General features: G+C 47.1%; 2 protein-coding genes across 2 annotated transcripts; one reads left to right on the plus strand and one right to left on the minus strand.

Moving 5' to 3' along the window:
• The first annotated feature begins 2,085 nt into the window (after positions 1–2,085).
• Positions 2,086–7,388, plus strand: LOC100283555 (prolyl-tRNA synthetase). Its single transcript, NM_001156455.2, has 11 exons — positions 2,086–2,427; positions 2,912–2,968; positions 3,805–3,915; positions 4,040–4,126; positions 4,210–4,323; positions 4,474–4,680; positions 4,836–4,973; positions 5,172–5,333; positions 5,815–6,014; positions 6,793–6,876; positions 6,992–7,388. The coding sequence occupies exons 1-11, from the start codon at positions 2,116–2,118 to the stop codon at positions 7,131–7,133; spliced, it is 1,614 nt and encodes a 537-aa protein (NP_001149927.2). The 5' UTR covers positions 2,086–2,115; the 3' UTR covers positions 7,134–7,388.
• A 28-nt stretch (positions 7,389–7,416) lies between these two features.
• LOC103631978 (C2 calcium/lipid-binding plant phosphoribosyltransferase family protein) lies at positions 7,417–11,177 on the minus strand. The gene has a single exon (XM_008653835.3). The coding sequence runs from the start codon at positions 10,925–10,927 to the stop codon at positions 7,715–7,717; it is 3,213 nt and encodes a 1,070-aa protein (XP_008652057.1). The 5' UTR covers positions 10,928–11,177; the 3' UTR covers positions 7,417–7,714.
• Positions 11,178–15,239: the final 4,062 nt, after the last annotated feature.

Raw genomic sequence — 15,239 nt, forward strand, 5'->3', positions numbered from 1 at the left:
GGCGAGTGGCTTTTATGAGTTGTTTGGCTGGTGCGGTGGTGCCTGGTGCGCGTGCGTGGATTGATCGGCACGTGAGGGGAGGGCCGGAGGGGGTCCCCGCCTCCGCCTGACTCGGCAGGCCGGCCATGCTCCGGCCACGTGCCGGTGCCGCCGCCCAAACTGAGGATATTTTGGTGGCCGGCAGCCCAAGCGACGGCCGACGGGACTGACATAGTATCGCTACGTCAGCGATCTCTCTTTTCTATCAAATCTCCCCGCAGCTCTTAATCTATCTTACAGGTTTCTTTCTTCGACAGTGATATTTGTAGTAAATTCGGAATAAGTAGAAAGAGAAATCTCTTCAGATCATGTTGACAAATGACACGCAAGAAGTTCCAAGCGACCCGGACGGGACCACGCACTCGACAAGTCTGGAGCAAGAGAAGAAAGTTAGTACTGAGTTCATCAGCACCGTCCAAACACTATTCGGCTGATTTGTTACGCACATAGGCACGCTCACGCGAGCATGTCCCACCAGATACGGTGGTTTCCTGAGTATAATAGCTTGTTTTACACCCGCTTAGGTAGCCTATGTCTTCCGTATGCACAACTAAACATAGGTATAGACAGTCAACGCACACAATAGACTAGGACGAGACTACGCAGACAACCAATTAAGTCGTATGTAATCAGGTCGAATCTAACTCGGCCGAGTTTGAAGCTATGTGTCTGAGGGTCTGTTCGGATCCATCTGGTGCCAGCTAATTTTAGCTCCTTGGGCTAATAAAGTTGGCCAGTTGTTAGCTGGAGGACTAATAAAGTATTTGTTTATTAACTATTTGATCTTGCTAATAGGTGTTAATAGATCATGACAAGAGAAAAAGACATCTATTAATCAAGACTCCAAACATATCATGGCTAATTGTTGCTAACTAATTATTTGCCGGCTAGTTATTAGGGACTGTTTGGATCCGTGTGGCAAATAGTTTGCCGTCTATTTTTAACATTTTAGTCTCCAACATAAACTGGTTAATAAATTGGCTAATTGTTAGCCGAAGCAAATTATTTGCCCATTAGTCATTTACCCTTGCTAATAGGTGTTAATAGATCGTATAAAGAGAAAAGAACATCTATTAGTCAAGACTTCAAAATATACCCTAAATAATTGTTACTAGCTAATTATTAGTCACTAGTCACGGACAAATAATTAGTTAGAAGGATACAAACATAGCCTTAGCCGCTGGCCAATTGAAGGATTCAAACACGCCTGAGTTTTGGACATGAAATCTTAGACATTTATGTCTCTGACTATTTTGCCTTGTCCGTAGCCTTTAAGCTAGGCCATCGGTATGTGGCCCCAAGGTGGTTATTATGCAGGCCAAGATGAAGGAGCAAATTGCCGATCTGAAGTAGAGCCTAGCCATCTTCAAAAATATTAGACTAGAAGAGGATCACCAACGAAGATTTGACCCACCAGATGGACTCGACCACCAAAGCCAAAGATTCGGCCCACAAGGCCAACGACTTAGTTCAGTACGAGCAAGTACGACTTTATCTCTGACTTGTATAATTTTATACGCAAAATTTAAAACCTCTGTATTGTAGTTTCTAAAAAAAATTCTGAAACTCCATAAGACTTGATTGAGGGTCATGATTAACTGTTTATATGATTCTGAGTTCTTCCAAGGGTCAATCGACATTTAGAGGCTAGATGACTTTCTAGATCGGATAAAAAAGTCAGTCAAGCTTGCATTTGGGGAAAAAAAAATCTAATATCATATTGAAAACTCTGGCACTAATCAGACTCGAGAGAAACGAATTTCAATCCATTTCCTATTTAATTCATTTCGCATAAGCTGAGGCTTGAACTAAAATCAGACATATAACAGCCATTCCCTGTATCCATGGGCCACGACAGCCCATATACACCCAACAAAGACACCCAGTCTTCGGGCCACGACAAGAAGCGGTGGCGGCTGGGGCCTTGTAATGAGAAGGGCCGTTTCCCTGGTGATAGTCTAGTTAATGGAAGGAACAGCTCAGCCCAACGTAGCCCACTAAGGCTAGATGGCTATAGCACTAGCGTTTGGAGGCACAGAACCCCCCAATCCAGGCGGGCAATCCCCACAGGCCACAATGGCGTCGCTGCTGCGCCTCCCCTCGCTGCTGTCCCCGTCCAAGCCCCTGCTCCGGCGCCGGCTGCCGGCGGCGAGGCTCGCGGCATCCGCCGCATCCAGGGGTCAAGCCTCGGCGACCGCGGGCGCGGCGGCGCCGGCGGCCGCGGAGACCCGCGGCGGGGACAGGGAGGGGCAGGTCACGCCGCGGTCCGCGGACTTCAACGCCTGGTACACGGACGTCATCGCCGCTGCCGAGCTCGCGGACTACGGGCCCGTGCGAGGGACCATGGTCATTCGCCCCTACGGATACGCCATCTGGGAGGCCATCCAGGTCAGTGGTCGTTCGCTCCTCCTTCCCCCCGTGCCGTGCGTCATCCTGCGTTCAACATTGCTGGTGCAGTGCAAATATGAAGTAAAAGTGGTTACAGGTGCCTCTGCCTGCGTAGTCGTAGATTTCGAAGCACCGTGTAGCTCGGCTCCTGGCGTTGTCCCATTTGTGCAGATTGGTATGTTGAAGAATGTCGTAGTTGCGTAGAGTGTATGCATCGTGTGGCAGAATGATCCCCAAACGGTGTTTAGCGTGTTTTTTTGTTGATCTGGTGTGATGCCTGTACCTTTCTGTATGAAACGAAACGATATTCTTCCAATCATGTAGTGCAGCCGTGGATTATGGTCAATGGGAGCATCGTTATGCATAACGTGACAAATTTGACATACTGTTTGGCTTTACATCTGAATGCTCCTCTTGTTATGTGATACTTTTCAGTGTTGCACTTCATCAATACCTCAATATTTTTGTTGCCGATTTGTTGTAGGATTATTTGAATGTCAAATTCAAGGAGACAGGGCACAGCAACATGTACTTCCCTCAGGTTCGCAAAGAATGATCTATCTGTTTCTGCTATTATTTTTATGGATTAGGCTGTCTTTGGTGGATTGTGTAAAATAGGGGACGCGGCACTATAGATGACAGATGGGATAGGGGACCTGCTGGAGGCAGCCAGCACTCAGTGATAACACTATCTGATTCAACAATAAATATTTGTTTCCTTAGCTCTATGTTCCAATGTTATATTGTGTTTGATAGGAATACCATTTGTTAATGCTACAAAATGTCAGCTCTCATTGCTAATAAAGTCTGAAAAGGCCTGTGCTTAGATGAAGTTTCAGAAAGTGTAATTTCATCTCTTGAGGGTATGAAATACTAAAACCTCTGTAGAATGGCCATATTCTGGAAGTTCAGAATGCTTTATGCTAGCTTCTGTTAACATGCTTCTGGATGCAAAAAAAAAGATGCATAATTTGGGAAAAGGAACAAAATAAAATGCTGAATTTTGACGATTTGATGATGAGGTTCTCTTTGTTGACACATGGTGGGGGGATTCAGGATAGTAATTTAAATACATGCTCTGACAGCTCTGTATAATGTCACATTCTCCTATGCAAATGATCTCAAGGGAAGTGATATTTACATTGTTCTGTATTCAAAGGAATTGTGTACAGATATCATATTTCATGGCGTGGATCAATCTGTGGCCATTATCTTCCTTGTAGTTTTGTGTTATTGTCATACATTTTCCTTGTTTCAGGTTACTTTTTTTTTTCTCACTAGGCGATTGCCTCATGCTTTATCTGAGTTAGAGTCCATAGTTTCCATTTGTTATGTCTTATGTGTAGGTTCTTATGCTTGTCCCTTCTATTGCATCAGTTCATTCCATACTCATTTATAGAGAAGGAAGCTAGTCATGTTGAAGGGTTTAGCCCGGAGCTTGCATTGGTCACCATTGGAGGAGGAAAAGAACTAGAGGAAAAGCTTGTGGTATTACTTTGCTCTAGTTTTATCGTTAAATTTGGTACCAGCCACAAATTTTGTTGGAAAAATGATTACGTAGATTGCCTTTAAACCTGAACCTTTTGAACTTGTGTTCTTGAGGGCTTTGTAGGTAAGACCAACAAGTGAGACCATTGTAAACCACATGTTCACCAAATGGATTCAGAGCTATCGTGATCTTCCTCTCATGATAAACCAGGTAACTTTGTTGGCAATTTTAGGCTAGCTGTAGAGTTGTAGTCCACTATTATTCACGATATTAAATAGTTCTTATATTCCTAGTGGGCTAACGTGACAAGATGGGAAATGCGGACTAAACCATTCATCCGAACTCTTGAATTTTTATGGCAAGAAGGCCATACAGCCCATGCCACCCTTGAGGAGGCAGAGAAGGAGGTTAGTTTTCACATTTTCTTTCCAAATTATTGTTGCTTCTGCTGAAATTTCAAAGCCATGCATGTGATGGTGCAGGAAAGTCATTTCTTGATAAACAATGAAAGATTCTAGTGCACTACCTCATATTCTCCAATTGTTATTGCTCTGCAGGCGATGCAGATGATTGATGTATATACCAAATTTGCCTTTGAGCATGCTGCAATACCAGTTATTCCAGGTAGAAAATCAAGAGTAGAAACATTTGCGGGTGCCAATCGGACCTACACTATAGAAGCTATGATGGGTGACAAGAAGGCCTTACAAGCTGGAACTAGTCACAACCTTGGCCAAAACTTTTCACGAGCTTTTGGAACACAGGTTGCTACCAACTCTCTTCATATCGTGATGACTTCATGTGTTGGATCCATTCTATACATTTTAAAATTTCAGAACATTTTTTCACAAGGATTGGATTTTGTTCTTTTTAATTCTTTCTTGTTTTCAAACATTTTGATTTTTTTCATTGTCTGCAGTTTATGGATGAAAATGGTCAAATCGAACACGTCTGGCAGACCTCTTGGGCTATTAGTACTCGGTTTGTTGGTGGGATTATCATGACCCATGGCGATGATGCCGGTCTAATGCTTCCTCCAAGGATTGCACCCATTCAGGTCTCCTCTCCTTCCTCATTTGCTTGCCTTTGTATTCACAACATTCTACCTGACTAATCTAGTCTTCCCTCCTTTGTTTCGTGTGCTACTATCAATCCTTTACAATGTAATAAATGGCTAACTAAAATGTACATTGTTCTGTTTTCAAATCCATACCCATGATGGGGCTATCTCTAAGAATGTTCCTATTTAATTCAGGTCATAATAGTACCAATATGGAAAAAGGGTGATGAGAAGGCTGTTGTTGTGGAAGCTGTAGATTCAGTTCAAAAAATACTCAAAGAAGCAGGAATTAGAGTTAAAGTGGACGACTCAGAGCTGCGAACTCCTGGATGGAAATTCAATCACTATGAGATGAAAGTAATTGTTTCTACTCTTATAGTGGAAGACTCAGAGCTGCGAACTTCTGTGTGTTGTTCACCCATTTGCTCTTAGCATATTTGGTTTCATATGCTTTCAGCACTATGAAAATCCCTTCGTATTTGATGATTTCATTGGTCTGTGTTGCTTGGCTACGCCCTATGTACATCAATTCTGCTTGAGACCATTGCTCCATCTGCTAGCACATAAATGCCTCATTCTTCCATAACAATTTCTAGAAGGTCCTGTTGCAGTATTGCCTTCATTTCAGTTGTGCTGCCAACTATCAATAGGCATAATGGAACAAAATCAAAGATGTATTAGATGCAAAAGTTTACTTTATGCATGCAATATTGTTTTGAACGTAGACGTATCTGGGCTGTTTTACATCCATCAATCTGGATACCGATTATTTGCCTGCGCAACACATTTCTCTCACTGTAAACTTATTCCTCTCATCTCCTTGTATTGCTTTTGACAGGGGGTTCCTGTAAGAATAGAGATAGGTCCACGTGATGTCACAAATAAGAGTGTTGTGGTTTCTAGGCGTGATGTCCCTGGAAAGCAAGGAAAGGAGTTTGGAGTGTCTATGGAGCCTTCGATATTGGTGAACCATATAAAGGGTCGTCTAGATGACATACAAGCATCCCTTTTACAGAAGGCCATAACATTCCGTGATAGGTAATTGTTTTCCTTTGAAGGATTACCTTGTCTTTTTTTGTTCTAGTTTTAGGGACACCTTTTTAATCTTCTCCTGCTTGTTGATTGATGTCTGCAAACCAACCTTATCCATGGGCATAAATGTTTCAATACCGCTACAGTTGCTATACAACAACAACAAAGCCTTTTAACACCAAGCAAGTTAAGGACTATGATAGGCTAGAGTTAAAACCCAACAGAAGCTAGATCTAGGTTCATATATAGTTGTTTTTCATGCATTCATATTCAATGCTAAATCTTTGGGTATATATTCTAATACCACCACAGCTGTTATAACTATATAAAAAGTTAATAGTCTTTTGTTGGTTTAAATAGTAGAGATGGTATTCTTGACCTGCGGCAGTAAGACAGCCCCCGAGCATTATATTAAGAAGACCTTCCCACACATACACAACGACACTACAACGACACTGTAGCCCATGCGCGAAACGACCGCGACCAGGACCAGACCTTAAACCCGTGCTTTTGGCGTGGGACAACCGAGAGAATTTTTTTAACCACAACCTGAAATTCGCTCTCATGTCAAACTCAGAACCTGAGGAGTGCTACTCAGATCATTTAACTAACTTAGCTAGAGTCCCTTTCGCAGAGGGAGGGAGGGATTCCAGATATTAATAATATTTAGCAAGGCTCCATGTCTTCTTTGAATGGCTGCCTTTCCAAGGACGTTTCCTTTTCTTTGTGTCACTGCCTTTGCACGCACCTGTTTCGAGCAATTTACCCCGTTTCATTCTTGCAGTAACATTGTCGACGTAAGCTCATATGGCGAGCTGAAGGAAGCTATTTCTGAAGGAAAGTGGGCTAGAGGTCCTTGGTCAGCTAGGTAGGTTAACTTTGGTAAACATATTCGTTCTCATGTTTGTACTGTATAAGTATAGCACACGCCAGTTGTTTCCATGGCACATGTTAAATTTTTACTGAACTCTGGCAAACTTCAGCGATGCTGATGAGCTGAAAGTGAAAGAAGAGACCAGCGCCACCATCAGATGCTACCCATTCGAGCAGCCTGAGGGCACCAAGAAATGCTTCATGACTGGCAACCCCGCAGAGGAAGTCGCAATTTTCGCAAAGTCATACTAGGCCCACTGTGTGTCCACTGTCAGAGATAAGAACAGCATTTCCTTTTCAATTTTATAGGATTGTACCCTGTCTACCTAAGGTCCAGATTGATGACGGTTCATGGAACAGCATTGTGTGCTGCTGATATTTAAAATGTAAATTTGATAATCAATAGGTCAATTTTGTTCCACTAACACTGGAGGTAAGTTGTTTGCCTACTCAGTATCAAATGTTTCAAACAAGTTCCCCAATATGCTAAATCATGCAAGTTATCACATCGAATTGGATAAGTAGACCGTGCATATTGCTGTGCAAAATATTATTTCACACTGCAATGGTTACAGAGTGAAGTTTAAAATAGGTATGATAAGTAAGATTGCTAGAGATAGCCTAAGTTACTAAAGGAGTTAAGACCTCCAATAATTATATACACTGAAAGGAACATTGCTTTATTGCAATTCTTGAATGCTGGAGTAGAAATTAGAAGAAAAACGTTAACATATCGGATATCGCTGCTATTGCATGTTAAACCACCACTCCATCGCAACCGTCTTCCATCGTGTGTGCCAAAATGATGCTCCATCGCCACCGATTGCCTGCTCCTACATGATTCGTTCAGACATGGAAGGCAGCCGCCGGAAGAAGTTGATCACCGGTGCTGGCATCCGATTCCGGAACATCGGGTGGCGCAGGTAGTAGAACCCGGCGACCACGGCCACCATCTTCATGGGCACCATGTACAGCACCATGGCCACGAGGACGCACAGCGCGACGAACAGCCCGGTGGCACGCGGGTCGCGCCAGGACACGAGCGCCTGCAGCCTCTCCGCCTGCGTCGCGACGTCGCCGACCGTCTGCTGCAGCCGCACGCCCACCATCCTGGCGCGGTCGTAGCGCGCCCGCACCACATCGGGCGGCCTCGCGCTCGGGATCGTGTCGAACTCCTCGTCCAGCTCCTCCCTGTCGGGCGCCTCTGCCATGGACGCGCGCACGCACGGGTGCGCCGCCGGCGCGCGCGGCCTCCGCCGGTACTTCCACACGCCCACCGCGGCGGCGTGGAGCGTCAGCGTCGGCACGACGAGGTCCGGGTGCCACGCGAGGAGGACCAGCACGGCGTGCGCCATCGCGGTCGCCGTCGGGTTGCGCCACGACCGGGTGTCCTCCACCCAGCGCGCCGCGTCGGTGACCCAGGAGAGCGCGGCCACGGCGCGGTTCCAGTTGGCGCGGAACTTGCGCATGCTGAACCCGCGAGGCTCCGCGGCGTCCAGCATCCACGTCGACACCTCGCGCCGCAGCGGCGGCTCCGCGGACCGCGCCAGGTGCGCCGCGGAGATGCGCACTGCCGCCAGCCGCAGAGCCTCGCGGTTCACCAGTGGGATGGGCCGCTGGTGGTGCATCGCCGGGAGCAATGGTCGGCCGTACGCGTGCAGCACGTCCAGCATCGACCCGGACGTGGAGAAGCGGATGGCCAGCTCGACGTCGCCCATTCGCTTTGCGCCGGTGGGCAGCATCATGATGAGCGGGTACAGGCCACGGTACGCGCGGCCTCGCTCCAGCGTGGACAACCGTATCCTCACCTTACCCATCGGCCGCGAGCACGCGACGGCGGCGGCATCCTTGCCGCCGCCTTCTGACGGCTGCAACGGCAGTGGGTCGTCGAACACGCCGACGGTAAGCACGGTGCAGGGGTCGTACACCGGCCACGTGTACTGCTCGTTCCAGGCCGGGTCGTAGCTGTCGGCGATGGTGCGCGTGCGCGCCCACTTGGGTCCGTACTTGGCCACCGCGTACGCGTCCGTGCAGCCCTTGCCGTCGGCGGCGCGCATCGGAAGGAGGCCCTTGCATCCAATGATGCCTAGCTCCACGACGCCAAGGGGCGGGGACCACAGCTGCCGCGCCGACGGCCGGAAGTCGCTGCACGCGTAGGACGGCTCGTCGGCGACGTTGTAGCCGCCGTCGAGGCACACGCGCACGTGCAGCCGGCCTCCGTGCATGTGCATAGCCGCTCTCTTGCCGACTCTCATCGCGGCTTCGTCGGACGGGAGGAGGTCGAGCCACTTGGACGCCACCTTCCGGTCGTCGACGCGCCTCTCAACGGTAGCCAGCGATATGCTCGCCGAGCCGACAGGGAAGGCCTCTTTGCCGTGGCGCACTTCGAGGGAGATGACGAGGCAGTCGTCGTCGGTGAACGGCTCGGCGGCGACGAAGAGAAGGTCCTCGTTCCACGCAGGCCCTCCGTTGCGCGCCACCGGCGTGGTGCGCGTCTTGAGCGCCTGGGAGCCCAGCGTAGCGCGCACAGCGATGCCGGCGTCGCGGGGAGGCGGCGCCGTGAGCGTGTCCTGCGCCTCGATGACGGTGAGGCGAAGGAGCCAGAGCTTAGGCGACACGTAAACCTTGGCGCGCGACGTGGCGGCGGCCGCGGCCGTGGCCGTGGTCGCCGCTGGGGAGTCTGCCTTCCACGCGTCGGCGAAGGCCTCGTCGGCCTGCGTGCCGGCCCACGTGGCGACCATGAGGTCGGCGCCACCGAGGCGGCGCCCGCCCTCGAGCCTGTACCACTGCGTCGCGAGAGGCCCGTCCGGCGGGTCCCGCGCGTGCACGTCGGCGGTGTCGAAGCAGAGGCCGCCAAGGAAGTGTCGATCGTCGGCGATGGACACGTCGGCGTCGGGCGGCAGGTCCCAGACGGAGACCTCCAGCGTCGGGCCCGGCGAGTCGGTGGCCGGATCGCGCACGAACGCGAAGGTCTGGTCCCACTCGAAGAAGGCGCCGCGGCGTGCCTCCCGCGTGGACGCATGGTGGCCGCCGGCGGCCACGCGCACGTGGGGGTGCGCGCCGGCGGGCAGCCCCCGCGCGCGCACCACCCGGACGAACAAGTATGGCATCCTGTCCACCAGATCGTGCTTGCTCTGCACCATCGGCTCCTCCAGTTGGGGCGGCGGCGGCGCCAACTGGCGTACAGGCATCGATACCTGCCGTGGCATCAGAGTCGGCGTCGGCTCCAACTGGCGTACAGGCATCGATACCTGCCGTGGCATCAGAGTCGGCGTCGGCAGTGGTGGCGGGCTCAACACAGGCTCCTCTTCCGGCGGCTTCTCCTCCGATGCTGCCACCGCCTCTGCCGTCATTACTTGTGCGTCTTCCGGCGCCAGCGTTGCCGGTTCAGAATCAGCCTCCGATGGCTTCTCCGTGGTAGCTCCGTCACCGGCTGATGCCTCTGCCGGCTCCGGTTGCGGCGCCGGAGCTGCGTCCACCAGCTCCTCGGCCTTGGGAGGCTCATCCGCGGAAGCCGTAGCAGTAGCATCAGGCGGCGGCGGCGGCGGCGCTGCTGCTTCCGCCACCGTCGCATCAGGAGGAGCGACGGATGCCTCCGGCTCCGGCTCTGGTGGCGCGAGCGGGACGTCGACGTAGTACACCTTGAGGCCAATGTCGCCGCGGACCCAGTTGAAGTTGAAGAGGCCCTTGTTCTTCTCAAGCGGGAAGTAGATGAGCGCCTCCTCGCCCTTGCGCACGAACTGGCGCGCGTCGAGGCGGACGCGGCCGAGGAAGTTGTTCCGGCGAGTAGGCCCGATGCGGAGGTCATGCAGCACGGTGACCTCGAGCGGCTCCCCGGCGACGGGGTCGACGCCGGCGGGCGGGAAGTCGAACTCGAGCGCCTCGTTCCACGCCGGGTTGAGGTCTCTGGCCACGGTGCGCGTCTTGCGTCGCTGTCCGTCGAAGTCAGCTCGCGCGTAGGGGCTGGACGTGCCGGTGCCGTCCTTGGGCACCAGGTTCCGCGCCTCCACCACCTCCACGATCAGCTTCCTCGCCGTCGCCGCCATCACGATTCACGATCGATTGGCACCAGCTGCTCAGCACGGCAACGTGCCAAAGTTGAATCCACTGCTGTTTCGGTCGGTGCAAGTGCAACCACGGCGAGACACCTCGCAGCTTCAGCCTTCAGATGCATATGGTGCTATGGCGATTAGCGAGATGGGTCAGTGTGAGCGTGGGTGCGTAGCGAGTTAGAAGGCTTTAAAAGTGAAAGTGGGTACTATATATAAATGAGAAAATTTGTTGAATGCTATCGAAACCTATATTATTTTCGTATAAACCACTAGAAATTAAGATCTTTCTTTATTGTCATTGAATTGTATTTTTATTTCTCTTGTATGTCATCGACACGTAAAATCAGTTACGAGGCGTTTGGATCCCTTCATTTTAAAGAAATTAGAATTCACTCAATAAAGTAACTTATTTAGTTTGGAATTTGGCATTCCACCACTTTCCAAAGTTCAGATATAAGCCTATCTAAAATTCATAGGGTGAAGAATAGGAAATGATTTTATGCATGATTAGAATTTGTTTCTAATCTGTAACTTACATGACACTCTTCGTTCTACTCCTCTATAATAAAAATGTAGCACATAAATATCTAGGACATCTTGCTAATAATAGTATACAAATATATTTTGTATAAAAGCGAATTAGCTTAATTGATATATGCTTAAATTACTATATTAGAATGGAATTCAATTCTAGTGATCCAAACGGGGCGTTAAAGAAATGTTAGAGGATAAAAAGATAATCATATCCTAATCATTACATTTTCTAGGTTATATCTCTGCTAGTAAATATGGTATAATTGTCATTTTCATCATGTAGCATTCATCTAATGACATGCTAGCATATAGCCAATGCTAACGCTACAAATCTTGTGGAGGGTGGAGGAGGGGTTGACGACGGCGAGGACGCGGGGAGAGGGGGGAGGGATAATCCAAATAGTTTTGTCCATTGGATTTGAGTAAGGGATGAGATTATCCAACGATCTAAACCGTTGGTTTTGATGGTGTGTTAAGTCTGCATGTAATTTGTGTTTGTGGATTTCGTGGAGGTTATGTGTGTGGGGTGATTTGGTTGGATGGGTTTTGCAAAGTTTAATTGGTGAATTATATAGTTGTATAGATAAGGAAAAAGAAAAATGCAATTTAATAGCAAGAAGGGAACTTTTAATTTTCAATGGCATATAAAAAAGGTTATAAATTTCAATGGCATTGAACAGATTTGCTCATCATTATAAATAGGGAATATATATATTTGCTAGCTAGATAGGAAGAGAATTCCTCTGTCTCTTTTTTTCTCTCAATAATTTGTGAGAGAATTTCATGGCACACAGTCACGCGGTTTACAAACATTGGAAATGATTAATAAGAGGCGGAATAGTAGCTGATGCCAATTCCTTGCTTCATCTTTACGTGAAGGAGAAAGAGTTAAAGGCAATAATACATGAGATGAACGGCTTAGCTAGGTGTAGTACTAGGGCGTGAAGTAAAGACCCAGATATATATATATGCTTACCTTCATGCGCAAGCAGCTGATGATATGTTTTTATATTGTGGGCGTGTTCGGTTGGCTGCAAGCCGACACTGTTGCAGCTGTTTGGACTGCTGCAGCTGCAATCCATAGAGAGAAAAATACTGTAGAAGCCGCAGCCGCAGCCGGATTGCAGCCGCAGCAAGCCGCAGCGAACAAGCTGTGTAAATAAAGAGCATGTCAATCATGCCACAACAAAGATTAGACCCGTATAACTATTCAAACGTATATTCATTCTTTCAGGGTAAAACGTGTACAATATATAGTACGTCTAACATGTGTAGATTTATTTCCATCGCACAAGAATTTCATTTGGACATCCAAGTATCCAACTATTGCATTATTTTAACTTTAGCCACACAACTCGAAAATTAGGAATTAATAAGCAGCAAACTATGCACTATATACCTGATAAATTTGACTCTGTGGTTAGTTTTGAAAGATGATTTTTTGTTTTACTTCGGAAACAATAGTAACAACAAGAATAACAATACCACCACCACAACCAACAACAACAACAGTTTACTCTACAAAACTAATTACTAATTCATTTAGGTTAGAAAACATTAAGGCCTCTTCCCTGTTCGGTTGTCCAGGATTCTATCCAGGAATCATTCCAGCTGATCAAAACTTATGTAAATTATAGAAGCAATCCGGCCACAAATCGTTCTAGGTCATCGTTCCGATTAAACCGAACAGACCCTTATTTGGAACGCCTGGAATTTTTCCGTTTTCTGTGTTTTTTTATTGTGAAAATGAATCGGTTCCTGTGAAATTCGTGTACGATTCCTACGAAATTCCAAAGAAGACCTATAAAATCTGTACCGAAATTTTTGGACACATGTATTGGTGCTAGATTTGAATGTTAATTGGACCTTGTTTGTACCGAAATCTTATACATGTGACCGTGCGCCAAGGTGATGACGTACCTTGTCCACTGACCGAAGTAGAGAAACGCAGTACAGAAGTGTCGCACTCGGATTTAAGGGACAAAGCTGGGTGCATCTCATACATGCGCCAAAGAAGACAACATATATAATAACAGAGTGTATAGAGATAAATGTCATAATATAATCAGAGTACTTTATTACATAGCGGAAGTCTTACAAAATAAGAGATAAATATCGCAGGATCTAAAATCTATCCTTGGCGCCAGAAAGCTGACTGGGAGACGCCACCTAGATCAAGTCGAAAGCCTCAGAGTTAGGCGGCTCCTCTTCGATCACTTGTTCTTCTCCTGTGGGGGGTGTGAGATAGCAAGAGTGAGCTCACATACGTTCATAGCTCAACAAGTCGTGGGGAATAATGTGCATGAACTCGCCAAAGGTGGGAGTTCATGAAGTGTAAGGCCGATCAATGAAATAGAGGCTGAAGCTGAGCATTGCTTTTATAAGTTGGTCAAAATTTTATTAGCAATTACTAAGTGTAAGTAAATACCAAACCTTAATAATAATAAAGAAAGTAATAGTAAAATAATCCCAAATGCGATGCAAATGTCAAATTAAATTTAAGTTTCATAAATTAATCATGTGAGGGTCCGAGCTGCTCATGACCGTGAGCACGGCTAGTATACCAGTTTTACACTCTGCAGAGGTTGCACATCTTTACCCACAAGTCATGTTACCCAACTGTCAAGAGATGGCCAATCCTATATACCTCTACCGAGGAGGCGAGGCAGGGTAACACTACGAGGCCTTTACAAAGTTCCACTAGCTTCAGAAAACCCGCTACAGTTTATAGGAAGCTCCAATGCAGGGTTCTTGCCTGACCGCCATCGCAGCAAAATCAACCAAGGACCTCCCTACACTGACCACTCCCCTACTGCCCTTGCCCCTTTCGGGTAAGGAAGACCTCCACTAGCTTTCCTAGTTAATCATCCAAGGGCGTCCCATTATACCCTTGTGGTAGCACTGTTTTCCCGGGTGGTCGCTCCATGTTCCCATTAACATAATGATCTTAACATGAACAGTAATAATAAAAGAGAATAAAAGAGTAATTATGAATAAAGTATCTTCATACCCAAATCCACATAAAGCAATAGCAGGTACTACCCAAAGAAATATTTCAGTGGTAAACAAGGTATAAAGATATCCAAAACTAGGGTAACCTATTGGGTCCCATCAAAATTATCCTATGCAGATCATTATAATTAATAAGAACATGGCTGGGAAAAAGTAAGTGATCAAGGGCACAACTTGACTTCAATGAGCTCCTGCTCAGCTACTTCTACTTGCTGAACCTCAGATTCCACAGTGGCTTGCTCGTCTACTCGCATCAACACAATACAAACATAGTATAGCATAAATTAACATCACATCAAACATGCAAATAAAATATACAGTAAAAATCTAAAGATTAAAATGAGATCACAGGAACTGGAATTAATAATTTTGGAGTTATAGATTTTAAATTATGAATTTCCTAAGGTTTAATGTGATTAAAATAGGATTAAATGAAAAATTAATTTTCTTACTCGTTTCATGACAAAACAGAGACACTAATGTATAGACAATAATATTACAAAAATTTAGGAACTGGAATGGACCAATTTGGAGTTCATATGCATTTTCTATGATTTATACAAATTCTAGGGTTTATTTTCATATTAAAATCCAATTTCCAATTCATTTAATCAATTTAACTCTGTACTGGACTGGGCCTCAATTCCTGGAAAGTCCAGGGGTCTCGGGGTAACATTTCATATGACTCAGGCACTACAGAGGTGGATGGCGAGTTTATTATTAAATTGTCCAGGGACTCTTATGTAAAGTGCGCAAGCGA

The sequence above is a fragment of the Zea mays genome, chromosome 7 (genome assembly GCF_902167145.1).
Source record: "Zea mays cultivar B73 chromosome 7, Zm-B73-REFERENCE-NAM-5.0, whole genome shotgun sequence".
Lineage (NCBI taxonomy): Eukaryota > Viridiplantae > Streptophyta > Magnoliopsida > Poales > Poaceae > Zea > Zea mays.

What these genes read in the sequence shown, in the direction of transcription:
- LOC100283555 (NM_001156455.2), top strand. Translation starts at nt 2,116, where the DNA reads ATGGCGTCGCTGCTGCGCCTCCCCTCGCTGCTGTCCCCGTCCAAGCCC. An exon ending in AACTAGAGGAAAAGCTTGTG is followed by an intron (nt 3,916 to 4,039) that starts GTATTACTTTGC and finishes AGGGCTTTGTAG; the next exon opens with GTAAGACCAACAAGTGAGAC. An exon ending in CAAGGATTGCACCCATTCAG is followed by an intron (nt 4,974 to 5,171) that starts GTCTCCTCTCCT and finishes TATTTAATTCAG; the next exon opens with GTCATAATAGTACCAATATG.
- LOC103631978 (XM_008653835.3), bottom strand. Translation starts at nt 10,927, where the DNA reads ATGGCGGCGACGGCGAGGAAGCTGATCGTGGAGGTGGTGGAGGCGCGG.